At 43.3% G+C, this 16,255-nt stretch overlaps 1 protein-coding gene across 2 annotated transcripts in view; it reads right to left on the minus strand.

Annotated features, from left to right (window-relative positions):
- Positions 1-6,487, minus strand: part of TP53BP2 (tumor protein p53 binding protein 2) — a 56,127-nt gene extending 49,640 nt beyond the window's left edge. Inside the window, exon 1 of one of the 2 annotated variants that reach the window (XM_050972194.1) lies at positions 6,289-6,487. In XM_050972194.1, coding sequence (XP_050828151.1) covers positions 6,289-6,315 — 27 coding nt within the window. In that variant the 5' untranslated portion in view covers positions 6,316-6,487. The remainder of the gene's footprint in view (positions 1-6,288) is intronic. The other variant, XM_050972193.1, reaches the window with a different exon arrangement.
- Between the last annotated feature and the right edge of the window lie 9,768 nt (positions 6,488-16,255).

The raw sequence follows: 16,255 nt of genomic DNA on the forward strand, positions 1-16,255 counted from the left end.
TACCCTTACCTTTCAATTGAAAGAAACAATGGGATTTAACATCCTAATGAAATAGAGGAAAACCAGTAAACTAAACTTAGATCTAAACTGCTCCTTAAGTAGTTAAATTTCACAAAATTGAACTGTCAAATGACAAGGAAAATCTCCTAACTTATTCAACAAAAAACCAAAAGGAACCTCACACATTGCTTCTTATCCAAGAATCATCCTAAACAGTGAAACAAGAACATTTATTTTATAGGATTTGTGAAGAAGCATCTCTTTCAGGGCCCATTCTCAAGCACGGAACACAATGAATCACCACCAGAGCTCTCTCCCCATTTGTGATTAACCCCACAAATCATTTAAATGCTGATGTTGGATATGACAGACCTGTATTGCAGCTGCACCACAATGCATCAGTTGGTTTGACTCTACAGGTCCTCCACCTCCCAGGCTGAGCTCACTGACCTCTAACAAATGGCTTGACCTCCCTGCAGCTTCTGCTCACTTTATTCAAAGTTATGATCCATAGCAGTTTGCATTTTATAGATCAAATGTTTGATACAGAATAACTCAATAATGTCAGAACCTTTAAAGTCATCTTCTTGTCAATTCTGTGGGAACATGACCATGTTTTTACATGAGTTTGGGTATTATCACCCAGCTACACTGCAGATAAAGGCTTTTAAGAATCAATTCTCTTATCCAGAGAACCACATAGAATAAGTGATAACTGCAGTACAAGCTTAATTTTAAAATGTCTATGCTTTCCTTTGCAGAAGCATCAAATAAACATATGAATAGGGTTTTAAAACAATGCAAAACCCTCGACAAATGCACCAAGTTTTCCCCTAATCTTCCTCTTTAAAATAAACACCAGTAAAAGGTAGGGCACTGCACACAGCCATCTATCAAAGGTTCATATCAGATTAAGACCAGGAAGCATCACAGCACTACAGAATCAATTTGTACAGAATCTATGTTACCAGCTCAGCAAAAAAATTCTTGGTATTAACACCACAGACACAAACCCCAAAGGGTTCACCCCTAAGACACCAGTGGGGTCAACATCCATGTAATACCATCCCTCTGGTGAAATACCCAATGAGTACAAGTGCATGACTAACCCTAAACAGCAGCAGCAAGATCCTGGATATTAATGATTAACTAAATGCAAACAGCAACAGAAGACAACTTTGTGCCCTTTAACACATCAGAGTCACAGTTGCTGTTCTGTCCCAGCTCACTGTTCCCTCTCCATGAACACTTATCCCAAACTGCAGCAAGTTATCTAACACTGTTTTGAACAATTTTTCAGGTCTTTCATGTTCCACAGAAAAGTCTGAAACCTCTAAACCAGCGAAGCAGTAGTGACTAAGATAATTGAGTACACTTCACGTGATGTCCAGGATTTCTGGTGACCTTTACTCACAGTATCATCCCACTGTTTGGGAACTGAACATCAAAAAGACTCTGCCTGACTCACAAGTGACTAAGCTGACAGAAACCAGGCCTCAAGATAATAAAACTGAGAGCAAAGAGAAGTTTTATCTGCTCCTTACCTCCTGAATAGGAGCATTCTCCAGTTTCCAGAGCACTGAGTAAGTTTTACACTTCACAGGATGGTGAAAGCCCAGACATTAAAAGGATCTTGGCTGTTCCTTTGTTGTCAGTGGGAAGGAAGGCACAAGGAAGCAAGAAGTTCTCCTTCAGCTGTGCCACCAAGCCATAGGAGGCAGCTCAAGCCAGTCTTGTCAGGGTTACCCACCAGGGAGGCTGTGTGGCAGCAAGGCAGGACTGTGCAGTGAGTAAACCAACTCCAAAACACACACAGGAAGAGAAAGCAGTCCCCAAGGCAGGCTGCTGACAAGGACAGGGGCCAGGCAAACAGAGCACTTTCAAGACTGTTTCTCCATCAATAATTTGAAAGGAATGCTAGGCACACTGCCATGCCACTAGTTAATTCTGTGGAAATAACCTTTATACCTGCCTCTTTTAAAGTCCAACTGACTTGCATGTAAATTAATCCCACAAAGCAAATCTGCTCACCAAAAAAGCAGAGATTCCATTTGACAACACTAGGAAGGAGAAGACAAAACAAGATTCTGTGATTTATCCATCCATCCCAAACTTCATGACAGCATATTAGCCCTCAAAAGTGTAAATGCAAGAGCCCCACGAGGCACTCAGCCCCTGAACTGTTCAGCAGATCAGAAGAGGCATAATTAACTATTCCCATGGTCACCACAGCTTGATCTGGTATGAATTTGTAATATTGCCCTTCCCCCATGTCTGATAAAAGCCACACAAAGAAACAAAGATATTAACACACTGCTGTGTAATATAACACAAATTGCAGGTAGAGTGTTATAGTATTTAAAAAGACATAGGAGAAAATAAATGAATTTAAAGCTACTCCTGGAACAATTATTCAGTGAATTAAAAAAAAAAGTAAAAAATATCATGAAGCAAAGGGAGGGGAAAAAGAAAAAGGGCACTCTGGGAACCTAAAGGCAGTGTTTTCTATTTTGCATAACAGGTCAGAGTCTGTAAGAGAAGTGCAAGAGGTTTGAGAAGTTTAGAGCTAAGACAGCACAGCAGAACAATCATCTAAGCTTTATTTAGCATTCTAGACAGAATACTTAAACACTAAGTACCACATTAAAGTGTTTGAATACAGTATTAAAACTTTTAAATTATTAACATTAAGTGGATATTCAGTTAAAAGAACACTTAATAAACTAAATCCTGCAATTAGATGAAGATATACAGCATACTCTTTGAAGAGCTCAGTCTGAAACCCCATCCCTGCACTGAAATCCATGAAAGGGGCCAAGGAAAACAGTGTTAATGACTGATAAACCTGACCAGAGATAAATAATTAAAAGACCACAGGAACAGCACTGAGATCCTACAGCTCACTTATTCCTCTCATAAACTCTGCTGGGGGTCAGTTTGTTTACAAACTTACAGCTGTTTATATTACAAAGCGCAAGAGATTCACTTCTGCTAAAAGTTCTTTAGTTAAACTTCCAGGGAAGTGCTTCCTACAAAAATTCCCAGAGACAGACTACCTCAGTAACTCAGAATCCATGCAGCAGCTCTAATTAACTGCAAAATAGCTTTAATTGTAAGGGTTTTTAAAAGGTGAAAATGTAGAGATATCCACAAAGTAGTGAGCATTCTGCAATGAAAATATGTACTGGAAGTGCTCACTGGATGTGGCAACTCCAAGAAGATCCCTTGGGACAAGATGTTAGACTTTAGAAGGAAAGCACTACTCATTGTGGTATCAAAGTTGTAGTGTTATTCTTGAAAGCTTAACCTGATTAGAAAAGTACACATGGTTATCAAGAACTTGGGTGTCAGACATTTCAGTCATTTCTGATGACAGAAAGCAAAACTAAGGAATTAAAGTGCTCTCCAGTTTGCCAAGTTAGTCCCTAACAATACAGCTGTGGGTCTGGATCCATCCCAATTTCAAGAGGCCCCTGGGAACCAATGCACATAACTCAAATTGAGAAATTAATCATTATCTAGATCAAGGTGGGGTTGATCTTTAAAAAGTTCTCTGGGTACTAAAGGGCAGCTCAATCTACCACATCCCACATTTATACAGAAAAAAAAAAAAAAAAAAACCCCAAACATTTATCCAGCATGCATAATGACCTAAATTATTTCTCAATACATGCTCCTTTTAGGGTAATAATGAAAAATAAAAGGAGAGATAGCAATTATGCTGTGGAAAAATATGCTATTTTAGAAAGTGTTCCCAGCTCCTTTTCACTGCTTAACAGTACCAGTCACACTCCCACAAGCCTTCACAGATGAAAGGTGAGACAACCTCACACAGCTTGCCAGCATTAACCCTGTTATTACCTTCATCAGTACAGCTACACACAAATTACTTCTTAGCACACCCTCGTGCAGGCTTTCAATCCCACTGCCCTGACATATGGTTACAGCAGCATTTGAGCTCCTATCTGTCATTACCACAAGGAAAACATTCCCAATTCAGGGTAGTCTCCCAAGAGCATGAGTAGTTATGCTGCTACAGCAATTTCCCAGCTTTTCCCTGGCAGCTGCTCAGAGGTGAATTCCTGGCTGGGCTCACGTTGCCTGCATTTCCCACTTGGGGAACAAACTGTGTTGTTTACTCCTTTGCCCACGCTCTCTTCTGGAGCACAGGAGATGGACCTGGAGCTGAGAGTTAAAAATCATATACAGATGAATTTAGGTGGGGAAAAGAAGAAGACATCTTAAACTTTTAAGAAACAAAACGTTTTGTAGATGGTTTAGGGCCAGCCTACTACTTCTCATTCAAACAGTGAAGAAGATACTGAAGTTATGAACACTGCACTACTGAACAAATAAAAGAGCCCTCATGTCCTGTTCACTCCCTCCTTCTCTGCCCACCTCAAACTTTTAACTTTTTTGTGAAAAAATAATTGAGGGGTTTTTTTTATTATTATTATTACCTAAAAGACAATGAGGAAATCTGAAGAAAAGCTTTCTAAGCTGAATTAAAAGTTCTAATACTCAAAATACTTATATTTTTATTCCTTAAGCCACTTTCAACCTTCACAATCCTTTCATTATTCGCAGTAAACACAATGTGTAAAGGCCGTTTTCATCCCTTTATTTACGTGTGAAAAACCAGAATCCCCAATGAGTTGAGTCATCAACCAAAAAGAAGTCGGAGCCACCGGGGCAATGCATACTCTGGAACTTGTCACCTGCAAATGCTGATGGGATAATCTGCACCTGTTTGTTTTCTCCTTTATTTGAACTCAGTGACAAGGAACTCACCAGCAACAGTATCTCTTGAAGATTTCAGTGATATATGAGGGCGCTTACCTAGCTCAGTTTTGACATGGATTGAATCAACACCTTATTATATTTACTGCTTGTTTTTTCTGTTTTTACAGGCAGACAACACCACTGTTGCACAACACATTGGCTATTTAATCTAGATGGGTTCATATTCTGTCTGTTCCTCGCTCATTAGCTAGAGCAATCGTCACCCAGCCTTCTCTAGTGCTCGGCGAGATCAAATTATCACTCATTATTTCCTCCTAATTGCAGAGGAAGAACCTCACACCTATAGCAAAACAAGCTTCCCTGAAACACCCACATCCTTCCAGCATGGATTCCCAGTTTCACCTCTCAGTACAGCTCCTTTTTTGATTACTTCAGTCAGTTCCTTGAAGAGTTAAACTAGAAATAATCTTTAATACAAGAATGCTGTTGAAAGAACCACCTATGCGTGCAAAGCTACTCGGTAAGACAGGCCACATCGCCCGGGGGAGGACGGCACAGAGAGCACTTGAAAGCACCCTCAGCTCGGACTAAATAGGTATTAAGCTTGTCAGGATTTTCTGGACATACTCCAGTCTATCAGAACAACAGAATATGGATTTCACGGGGCATCCCTGCAGGTGTACCTTCAAAGGAAACTATTTTACGTCACTGCTTTTCCATATATTCCGCTGGAAACTAAGGAAAAACTGCCGGGCTTTGCTTTCATCCAACTGCAACTGAAAAAAACGGTGCAGTTTTAAAATTTATGGTAAAACTCCTTGGAGGAGGCGGTGCTCCGTGTGCCCTTTGAAAGTGTTAGAACAGAGACACCTCCCAGAGCCGGGCAGGTTTAGCACACACCGCCGCCAACAGCTCCCGAAACTCTGCCGGCCGAGGTCGGGACTACCTGCCCCGGGAGCTGCAGGCACTCTGAACCGCAAACAACGCGGGCACCATCTTCCTCTGGCAGCCCGGGCACTGCCAGGCAAAGCCACCCAAACCCCCAGAAGCAGCACGGCTCAAACCAACTTTAAGAACTTCGTACCATTAAAAACAAATTTAAAAAACTCACCCAACCGACCAAACAAAAAAAGAAAAAGAAGAAAGCAGGATCCAGACGAAGTGCCCAGTAGCCCGCGGGAGGGCGAGGAAGCCTTATCCCAGCCGTATCCCCCAGCAGCGGGGCGAAGGAAAAGCCCCGGGCGCTGCGGGCCCCCCTCGGCCCCGCGCTGCTGCCGGGGCCCCGCGGCCCCCCCGGCCCTGGCTCGGCTCCAGCGGGCCCGTCTAACAAGTTGATCCCGGCGTGAAAAGAGGAAGAAAAGGAAAACCTGGGAGGGGGAGGGGAAGCCCCTGCGCGGCCGCAGAGCCCGGACGGAGAGGGGGAAGGCGGGCAGGGAATGCCGGAGGGAAGGAGAGTCGCCTCCCGCCCCCCTCCACGGCCGCAGGATCCATTTTCCCTCCCGCTGCCCCGCTCCAACTTTCCGCTCGCCGCGGCCCGGGACTCACCGGCATCATCTTGGAGCCGAACCGCATGAGGGCGGCCGGTGCCGGCCCCGCCACCCGGAGCGGGGAGCGGCGGCCCGGGGGGCGGAGTGGCTGCGCTGCTGCTGCCGCCGGGACGACCTGTTGCGGTAGGCACCCGGCTCGGCCCAGCCTCACCGCCTGCCCTCCGCTTTGTTCCCACCGGGAGCCGCTCTCCCACGGCCGCCTCCACCCCCGGCTCCGCTCCGAAACTAACCCCGGCCCGGCGAGGAGGAGCCGCCGCGCCCCGCCCGCCGCCCACCCCCGGGAGGGGCCGGCCCACCTCCTGCCCCCGCCGGCCCGGAGCTCCACGAGGGAGGTCAGAGCTCCCGAGGCTCGGCACTCCGCGGGGGCTGTGACCAGCCGAGATCCCTGGGAGCCCCCACGGGGTCACCTCCTCCCGCACGCCGCTCCGGAACGCGCGGGTTTCGGGGCCCCACCGAGGGCAGGGATCAGCAGCGGGGGTGAAAGCCACCGGCCAAGGTCACAGCAGAGCCTTCCCTAACCTGATCTGCGAGCCCCTGCCATCCCTGTGCCTCAGACGGACCCTTTTAGCTCCTCATGTACGCAGTCAATGGAGCATCCCTGCCCGAGGCACGTTTTATTTTTTTTTTGTTATTTTTGGTTGGACCTGGTGAGCCGATCAAGTCAGACCTCACTGAGATGACAAAGTCTTAGTTGGGCTGTCCAAAAACATCCGAACGAATCTTTTGCACCCACTTAAGAGGTGGGGGGAAAAAGTTCTCCCTTCTTTGGGGCAGTGTGCAGGACACCCATTTCAAACCCAGGCACTTTGCTAGCATCACTTCAGAAGCTCACGAAAGGCTTAGAAAAAAAAAAGTATATTCAATCGGCACCGTTACAGGGCTCTCTGGCCAGGAAAACCAGCCCCCTCTCTTTTTCCTACTCGTATTAAAATCATCGCAGCAATTAAGCAGGATAAAAGCGGAGGGGATTAGAAGTTCCCCGATGAAGGAAGAGCAAAACACGAACCTAATTTGTATACAAACATCTATTTTTTTAAAGCAGTAAAGAAACTTTGAGAGCATTAAAGGAGCTTTGAGAGCCCCTTTCCCCAGGAACTCCCAGGTGGTAGGCAAGCACTGTTTGATACAATATTGCTGCAGGAGGGATAAAACCCCGGCCGAGCCCGGCCGTGCTTGTCCCGATCCCGGGGCCGCTCCCGCATGCCCCCCACTCCGCGCGGTCCTCGCCCACGCACCACGGCCGGCCAATGAGGAGGCGCCGCCCCGGCATGACGTCACCTCCTCGGGCGCCCATTGGGCGCCTCACGAACACAGCGCGGTGTCTCCTGGCAACGTCGTGACGTCACGGCCCCGCCCCGGCCGCGTCCCGGGCAGCGGCTCCCCCGCTTATCCCGGCGGAAAACGCGCGTTTCCCTGGGGCTGCTGCCTCGGACGGACCGCGGGCACAGAGCCGCACTGCTGCTCCCAAACCCCGCGGGTATTCCCCCCCGGCTGAGCGGGATCTGTGAATTCCAGCTCTTTCCCTATTCGCTTCTCCAGTGCCCGCATGCATGGATCAGCCTACACACAGGAGGTTTACAAAGCCATTTATGAAAGCCAAAGTTTTCATTTGCTAGAATTTTTGAAACTCAGACTTTAGATTTATATTACAGGATAAAAATGTTACAGGTCAAAGCAAGCGGCAACAGAGAACTGAAATTCTTAAAATCGCAGAGTAGTAGAATCACTGAGTTTGGAAGATCACCAAGTTCAATCATTAACCCAACAGTGCCACGTTTGCCACTAAACCACATCCCTGAGCACCTGATATCCATGTCCTCCAAACACTGCTAGTCAGGGTGACTCCCTCACTTCCCCGGGCAACCTTTGAGTTAAGACATTTCAGTAAAGACATTTTTCCTAATACCCCATCTAAGCCTCTCCTGGTGCAACTTGAGGCCTTGTCCTCTTACCCTCTCACTTGTTACTTGGGAGAAAAGACTGACTCCCACCTGGCTACAAACTCCTTTCAGGGAGCTGTAGAGCACAATGAGGTCTCCCTGATTATCCTTTTCTCCAGGCTAAACACCCCCCAGTCCCACCTCAGAAGCCTTGGTGCTCCAGACCCTTCACCAGCTTTGTTGTCCTTCTTTGGACACACTCCAGCTAAGGATTCTGCAAATCCCTGCTGAATTTTCAGAAGCAAGTAGCTGATAAGGGATAAAATCAGGAGTGTGATCTTTAAATGTACTCCTAAATACAGACACAAATAATTCTAATAATTTGAATATTAAAATAACAATTTTAAGCCTGAAAAATAAACCTGGAAATGCTTAGGTAAAAATCAAGCAGAAAAGGTGTTTCAGATGAGTGTGTGTGTGAGGTAGCCACATTTTGCTAACATAAGCTTCTTGCAGGCCAATCCACAGAAGTCTCTTTTGGCTCAAGTTTAACTTGGACATCTTTCACACAGAACTCCATCCCTGCTAAGGAAATGAAGCTCCAAGGGGTGCACAGGTATTTATTTCCAGTTCTGTGCAGGCTCTGTGACTCATACACTGCAATGAGGGCTCTCAATGCCATCTGGCCTCGCACTGAAGATCCCAGCTCCTCTCCAGCAGAGGGGAGAGTGCTGGCCAGGTTTGCAGGTAAAACCACTTGTACCCATGCCTATCTCAGCAGCACTGCTTGCCCTCCCTACAGCACCTCTCATTCCTGCCTCTCACAGCTACTCAGACATGATTTCACTAGAGAAGCATGGCATGAATTTCTCACAACAGGCTATTAATTCCAGGACAGACATTTTGGTTTATCAGCAGAGAGATGATGGTTCCCCCAGAGAGGGCAGAAATATGGGAGGGTTTCTGACCACAGGTTCAACCTCCAGAGTGTCAGCAGTTGGAGATAACTGAGTCATGCACAGGAGCATTGGCAAGGGGCAGCAGTTCCCAGTCCTGCCTACAGAGAGCTGTCAGAAAAAGGAAGAGAAGATCCACAGGATCTGGAGCCAAAGGCATGGACAGCTGGAGCTCTGCACTTCTTCCCTGGCTCCCACTTCCTTTGGTGGCCTAAGCAGAGCATGCTGCATTTGACTAAGGCCACATGCAGATCCCTAGAAGTGATCACAGCAAAGGTTCTGATGCTTCAGGTTTTAGCTTTTATATTTTTCAGATTCTGTCCTGTTTTAGTGTGTAGTTCTGAGCTTCATATTAGGGGACAGTAAGCTCTCTTCACAGAGTAGGTAGACAAAACAATTCCTTCTCTAGCTTGGGACCAAGGAAAAATGATCCAAATCCCAGGCCCAAGAGCATAAAACAAGGGCAGAATGAAGAGAGAAAAACAAAAAGGATGGGACTTCACGGGCTGGAGCTGTAATTAGATAATTAATTCCAATATGCAAATGGACCAGAACTCATAAAAGTGAGAGACCTCATGACTGCTTGTCCATTTTGGATTCATCTGGGGTATAGCCCTGGGTGGGCTTTTGTGCTGCCCAAGGTGGATCCATTGAGGCCTTTTAATAAATACCTGCTCTATTCTTTAACTCCATCTAGTCTTTCTTCTAGGTCAGTCTTCATAAGGAATCAGCTTGTTGTCTTAGCAGGAGTTCTAACATCATTACAGCATAAGGATTTCATATCCCCAGAGCTCCATACCTCCTTGATGCTCCTCACAGGCAGCTCCTCCAAACACTGACTGTTCCTGGTCCTTGCAGCAGCCATCTGACTGCAGCCCCCACCAATCCACTCTTTTATACCACTGGTTCTTATTGGCCACAGCTGTGGCCTGTTAAGGTCAGGCCTGCTTCTAATCTTTAGTAATTGGTCCAGCTGCAACTCATTGGGGGGTAAGATTACCTTCTATACCACCTTCATTTACCCATACTGTATCCCCCTACACCAGCTCAAGGGAAGTTCATACTCCTAGAATGGCTTGAAAATTATCCAAGAAAAGGAAAAAAAAGTCCACAAAACCACTAAACAGAAATGTAGCAGAATTATTATTCTTTCCAGAGGAGATCAGCTTGATCTGAAGCACAGAAACCTGCAGTAGCAGAGACATTACAGACATTATTGGTAATGATAATCATTAGAAATAAACAACATCATCTCTTCTTGTCATTAGTCTTCCCATACAATGGGATCTGTAGGACAGGGCTGGAAAAACCCTGCTGTATTTCATGCTCTCAGCACACTACTTAGAACTCAAAAACTCCACATAATTCCTTCTGTGCTGTATCCAAGCAATTTTAATAGTAACTTCACATCCTCTGCTCTATCAGACTGCCCAGAACCTCTTGCAGACCAGACAAGTCCCCTTTTACAGTCCTGACAAAAATTTGGAGGATTAGCAGGTGACATTCCTTTTGCAAGAACTCATAAGTATTTAAAGGGGAAAAAAAAAAACCAAAAAACTTTACCTTTCGGTTGGTTTTAATAAACCCTTCAATTCTTCAGCAAAAAGCTGAATATGTTTCTTAGACTGCTTCCAAGGCAGTAATTTCAGAAGGTGTTTGACATAAATCAAGTGAGCAGCCGCAACAGAAGAGGTACAGGAGGGCAGCTGGGTTAGATTTGCTGTCCACTGCCACCTACTGTTAAAACTCCACCAAGTCAGACTTCTGAGCTCTTAATTCCCCAAGGATATGATTTAAGAGTCCAGAAGGAAGGAAAAGCTTTGGAATTGAGATTGCTGTGGAGAAAATTAAAAAAAAAAAGAAAAAAAAAAAAAAAGAAAAAGGACATTCCAAGAGAATTGCTCAGCTAAACTCATTGGGCTGTGGCACAGCAGCTTCATAAGTTTGGATTCTTTCCATCAATGTTGAAATTCTGGCACCTAATTTAGACAGCTACTCTTCAGCTCAAGATAAGGCTTTTCCAGGCAGTGATTCAACACAAAGGCCTCGATTAGTCCATGTTGTCAAACTTCCTCACAAAGAGAAAATGCAGCTAAAGAAGAGAAAACAGATGGTTTAACACTTTCAGCACCTACATACAGTTCTGCCAATCCACCAGCTGCCTTCTTGTTGTTGTCAGATTCATTTCCACTATTTAATGCTGCCTTCCTACAATTTAATTTGTTTTCAAAACATCAGATAACAGACCTTAGAGCAGAAACAGTTTGGGGGAATACACACAGCAATGACTGAGTCTATCTCCTAGCTGGAAAACAAAGTGCCCTAGTTCATAGAACCACAGAATCATTAAGGTTGGGAAAGACCTCTAAAGTCATCGAGTCCAACCATTAACCCAACATTGCCAGGTCCTTCACAACTGTACATTTTTGAACACTTCTGGGGCAGTGATTCCATCACTTTCCTGGGCAGCCTGTTCCAGTGCTTGACCAAGCTCCAAAGTCTGCAGGTAAGATTTCTGAAATCTTTTCAGAAATTTGCTAACAACATCAGCTAGGACATCCCATGTTGTTCTAGTGGCTGCTTCCAAAGAAAAAGCTTTTGGTCCATGCTACATTCAAAGCAGCACATCAAGAAGCATTTAACAAGTGTAAACTTTAAATTAAGACTCAGTGGCTTGCCACAACTTCTGTCAGCCTGTTCTCTAAGTGTAAAGTTTTCTTGGACATTGAGGAGCTATACAGCAGACATAGCTTCCTCTTGGAGATAAGCCACTTCTCTAAACTTGGGTCTGGAAGCTGAAATGAGCCTCTTTAGGGAGTTTATCACATCAGGGCTTCTGCTTAATGCAGAATATCAACATCATCATCAGGGCCCTCCTTGGATGGTGTGTGCTTTGTGCTCACACCAGGTCCATTTTGGTTAGGACATATACTTCCTTATTCACACTCAGATTAAATCCATTTAAAATCTAAACAAATAACTGTATTCTGTCACATCCCTGCACCACAGCTGAAACAAAATCTAGATTTTCCCAACATGAGGAACAGCTGAGTTACATTTACCTCACTCAGGGCCATAAGAGATGGTGCTTTGTGATAGCACTTACTACTACACAAAGTAAATATAATCATCATTGGCCACTCTATGTAGGAACTAGTCATGCATATAAGCAATCACACCAGACAACCAAAGTTCAGACTCTGTAACTTTAAAGTTAGTTAAAAATTATATCTTGCTTAACTTGCATCCTCTCTGTAAACTAACCCCATTATCTAAGTTGTGACAATCCCACATGCACCCACTGCTTAAAGTACATAATCATGTTAGTCAGTAAACTAATAAGTGTACAGAGCCAGCAGCACTCAGAAAATACTTCAGAAAATACTTCAGAAATTTGCATCAATTTTGCTGCAACCTATTCAGGCCTTAAGCTGATCATTTAAATACAGTTTCAAAGGATGATTCTCTAAAAATAGAAAGCGTCATTAATATCACAAGCATCACTCACTTTAAAGAGAAGTATTCAATTTCTTCCAGATCAACAAGGAATTATTTAACTAAAGCTCCTCCAACTTCTCAAGTTACTTGCTGGAAGAAAATTCTAATTTCCTCACTCAAAAGTCTTTTTTATGTAATTTAAATTCTGTGTGGGTTTTTTCCCCTCACAGGTAATTGAACAACCAGCCAGCTAAAGCAAGTCTGCAATGTCTTCAAAAGAGGAGAAAGAAACTTCCTCTTCCATTAGACCCCAGCATCCTTCAACAAAATGTAGGCTGGCACAAATTAGTGTTTTGTATGCATCACACACAGCTGCCATTCTTCTCAATAACCAAATTATATTCACTACACTCACTCTGGATTCCTGTCAATTTATCTGAGCACAGATCCTGACAGAAGACCCTCTGTAACAAAACGTCTGTTTAGGGCAATTACAGTGCTTTGGGAAAGCTTTATCTGCCTGCAGCCACTCATCCAGCCCCACAAGGGAGCTGGCCAGAGAGGAAAAACAGGGAAGGAACTGAAACACGAGCTCATTAAGCACAAATATATTCAGCTGCTGGAAACAGAAGTTCTGTGATCAAAATCCCATTCCTTCCCAGAAACTTTAAGACACTGATCAGCCACCCAGTGACTCTGGACCTTCATCCCAGCTGGATGTTTGGAGGATATGGAGAGTTAAAGGAACACTGCCATTTTACTGTTGCCTCATCCCTATTGCTCAGCTGCCAAGAAGCCAGACTGAGCTCATGCTAGCAGCCCCTCTGGAGTCAAGAGAGAATTAAACCACAAGGATTTCAGAAAATATACATCTATTTCACGATCAGGCCCTCAACAATATCATATTTGAGCAGACCATGTTTTTGTAAACCTTTTCTTATGGTTAATTTATCTATCTTTTTGCACTTTCTCACACAGAGCTATAGTCCTGTGCCTCAGAATATCAAACTCTGCTTGAGATAACCCTGGCAGACCTGGGGACATCAAAACTACTTGTGCAGTTTGTTGTATCTATGGTATTTTACCAAGCTGAGCTGATATCTCTGAGACACAGAGACATTACTGATGTCTTCCCTGAATTATCTTTATCATAGTGTAAATATGTGCTAGTAAACTGAAATTAAAGGAATTCCTTGGAACTTATATCACAACTGAGCCCTTCCTCATGGTGATAACTAATTCTGTGCCCTAGGGATGGCAAACATCCTACAAGAGAATAATACAGAGAATTAGCAGAAGTCATGTTATCTAATGAAAGCCTCTCATTTTTTTATCTAAGCTTGTTGACCAAAGTTATGCTGAGTACTGCTGTGTGAGGGAGGATGTGTAACCATCAGGAGCTAATTCTGCAGCCCTCCTTGGGGGAGGTATTTTGACTACAAGGAAATAGAAAAGGTCTTTGTCTGAACCCTTGTCTTTTTTATTCCCCAAGTACATCAGTTTATCTGATTTGTGATTAATTAGTAGTATGGAATTAATATAGTATGTGTCTACAAATGCCCTTTTTCCTGTGGATATGTAAACATTTTATGTTTTTTCTTGAAATTTGAAATAGAAAAATATATTTGATGAAATATATATATTTGACTGTGCAACATGCCTGGCCTACATAAACCACTCAAGACTAGTCTGGTCCCCACACTTTCAGTTCAGAAAAATCTGGAGAGACTGTATTTTCTAGAGAGACTGTATTTTCTGCTTTCCTGTCTTCTATCTGTTTTCCTTTTGCTTCTACCTCTCACCTCCCATGGAGCATCATATTCTTCTGCCTCTCAACATCAACACATGATTACTCTCAGATACCTGATATACAGTAGTACAAGTAAATTAGGGGTGGATGTAGATTTTAGAGTCAGTTTCTCAACCAGATTTTTATGCACCATGTAGCACTACTGGGTCCAAAACTGATTAAACTGCAAAGGATCCAGTTAAATATTTATATGGATTTAATTAAACTGGGATTACATTCATATCTGAAGCTGACTCCATACCACAATATTTACTCATTTACCTATTAGAGGATTAAAAGTTTCAGCTGTGAAAGATTAATGTGTTCAAATTTACACTGCTGTGTTTATTAACAACACACTCAAGGGAAATTTAAATATTACTTTTTTCCCATTTTTAATGCCTTTCACAAAAAGATCTTTAAGCAAGAAAGGCTTTACTCTGCCTTAATGTCCAGCAGCCTGAATGAAAGTTCAGCTGTGTGAATAGACCAGACTTTGTTCAAATTTACCATCTCCTTAAAAAAATTCCTAATATCCATGAAGTGAGCAAAATGCTGCTGCCCCTGAGAAGAAAACATATCGTGTGGGAAAGGCTTTTTTATTTTTCTATTGATTACACTGACTTAATAAAACAAATCTGTTCTCCTCCCACCCAACTTCTGCTCTTACCATCAGTTTCTGAGCACGTTACTCCTCTTTGCTCCAATATTCCTAATCAACATGACAGTTCTGACCTACTTACACACTTTCCTTCACCTCCAACCCTTGCTGCTAAATTTTTTCCACCACTCCCATCTTCCCAGATGTCTGCTTGTTAGTTCCTGCTTCTCTGTCTCTCTCTCTTCCCTTTTTTTAATTTCTCCTCCTTTCTCAGATCTTATAGATACAAGTTGACTTGTGTTTGAGCCAGGCTCCTTTCTCTCTATCCCAGTTCTTGGGGTGGCTTGCTTCCATACAAAGCCCAACCAAAACATTCCACACAATTTCAGTAAAATTTCACAGCCTGAAAACACATCACACTCCAGTCAGTTGAGAGCACAATATGTAACCCAGAGTATGGAGATATCCAAATTTCATTCCCCCAAACATAAATCAAAATATTATGTGGATTTTTGCATGAAAGGAGTGAAAAAATTCATTTCCCTGAACACCTTCTTGTGAGTCATTGAGAAGTAAAAAAAAAAAATCAATCCAACTATGCTCATAATTCTAACATGATTAAATAAAAACGATGACTATTTCAAGATGATACATGACATGACATGTAATATGCAAACAGATTCTACATAACTTTATTTTATCCCTTTCAGAAAGTATTATCAAGTTTTCTGGCTTCACAGCATCCCAAAATAACTGAAAAGTTCATCCACTGGAGAGTCTGTAATAGGGGTTTTGTGAAAGTGCATGAGAACTGTGTTTTTCCAAATTAATGCAAAGTGATGCGTGCTCAGAAAAATGACACCAGATACACTGGGGAAGGACATGAGTCAGAACCTGGAAGGGAGCAGAATTACCCAACTTACTGAAATAGACTTATTAACTGTTAAGCTATGTATATTGTTCATTGTATTTATTCTGTTTGGTGATATGAAAAACATACAGCTTATATTTATTGAACATAGAGCTGTATCTAAAAAACTGAAATTATCTAAATTATATGACCAAAAAAAAGAGAAACTCTCTCTTGAAACAATGTGGAATTTTATATGCTTAGGTATCATGAAAAATCCTACTTCCTTTTAAAGCATCAACCCACTACCAGCCCAAACTTCACGTGCCAAGTCACAAGTTCATAAAGAATTCTCCTGAGTGAGTTTCAAACTGCTGATGGTGCATGTGAAAGGAGATCAGGTCTGAAAACCATGCACAAGAATAAAACCCTTGCTGCAAGACAGCAGCAA

Source organism: Serinus canaria, chromosome 3 (assembly GCF_022539315.1).
Source record: "Serinus canaria isolate serCan28SL12 chromosome 3, serCan2020, whole genome shotgun sequence".
In the NCBI taxonomy this organism is placed as follows: domain Eukaryota; kingdom Metazoa; phylum Chordata; class Aves; order Passeriformes; family Fringillidae; genus Serinus; species Serinus canaria.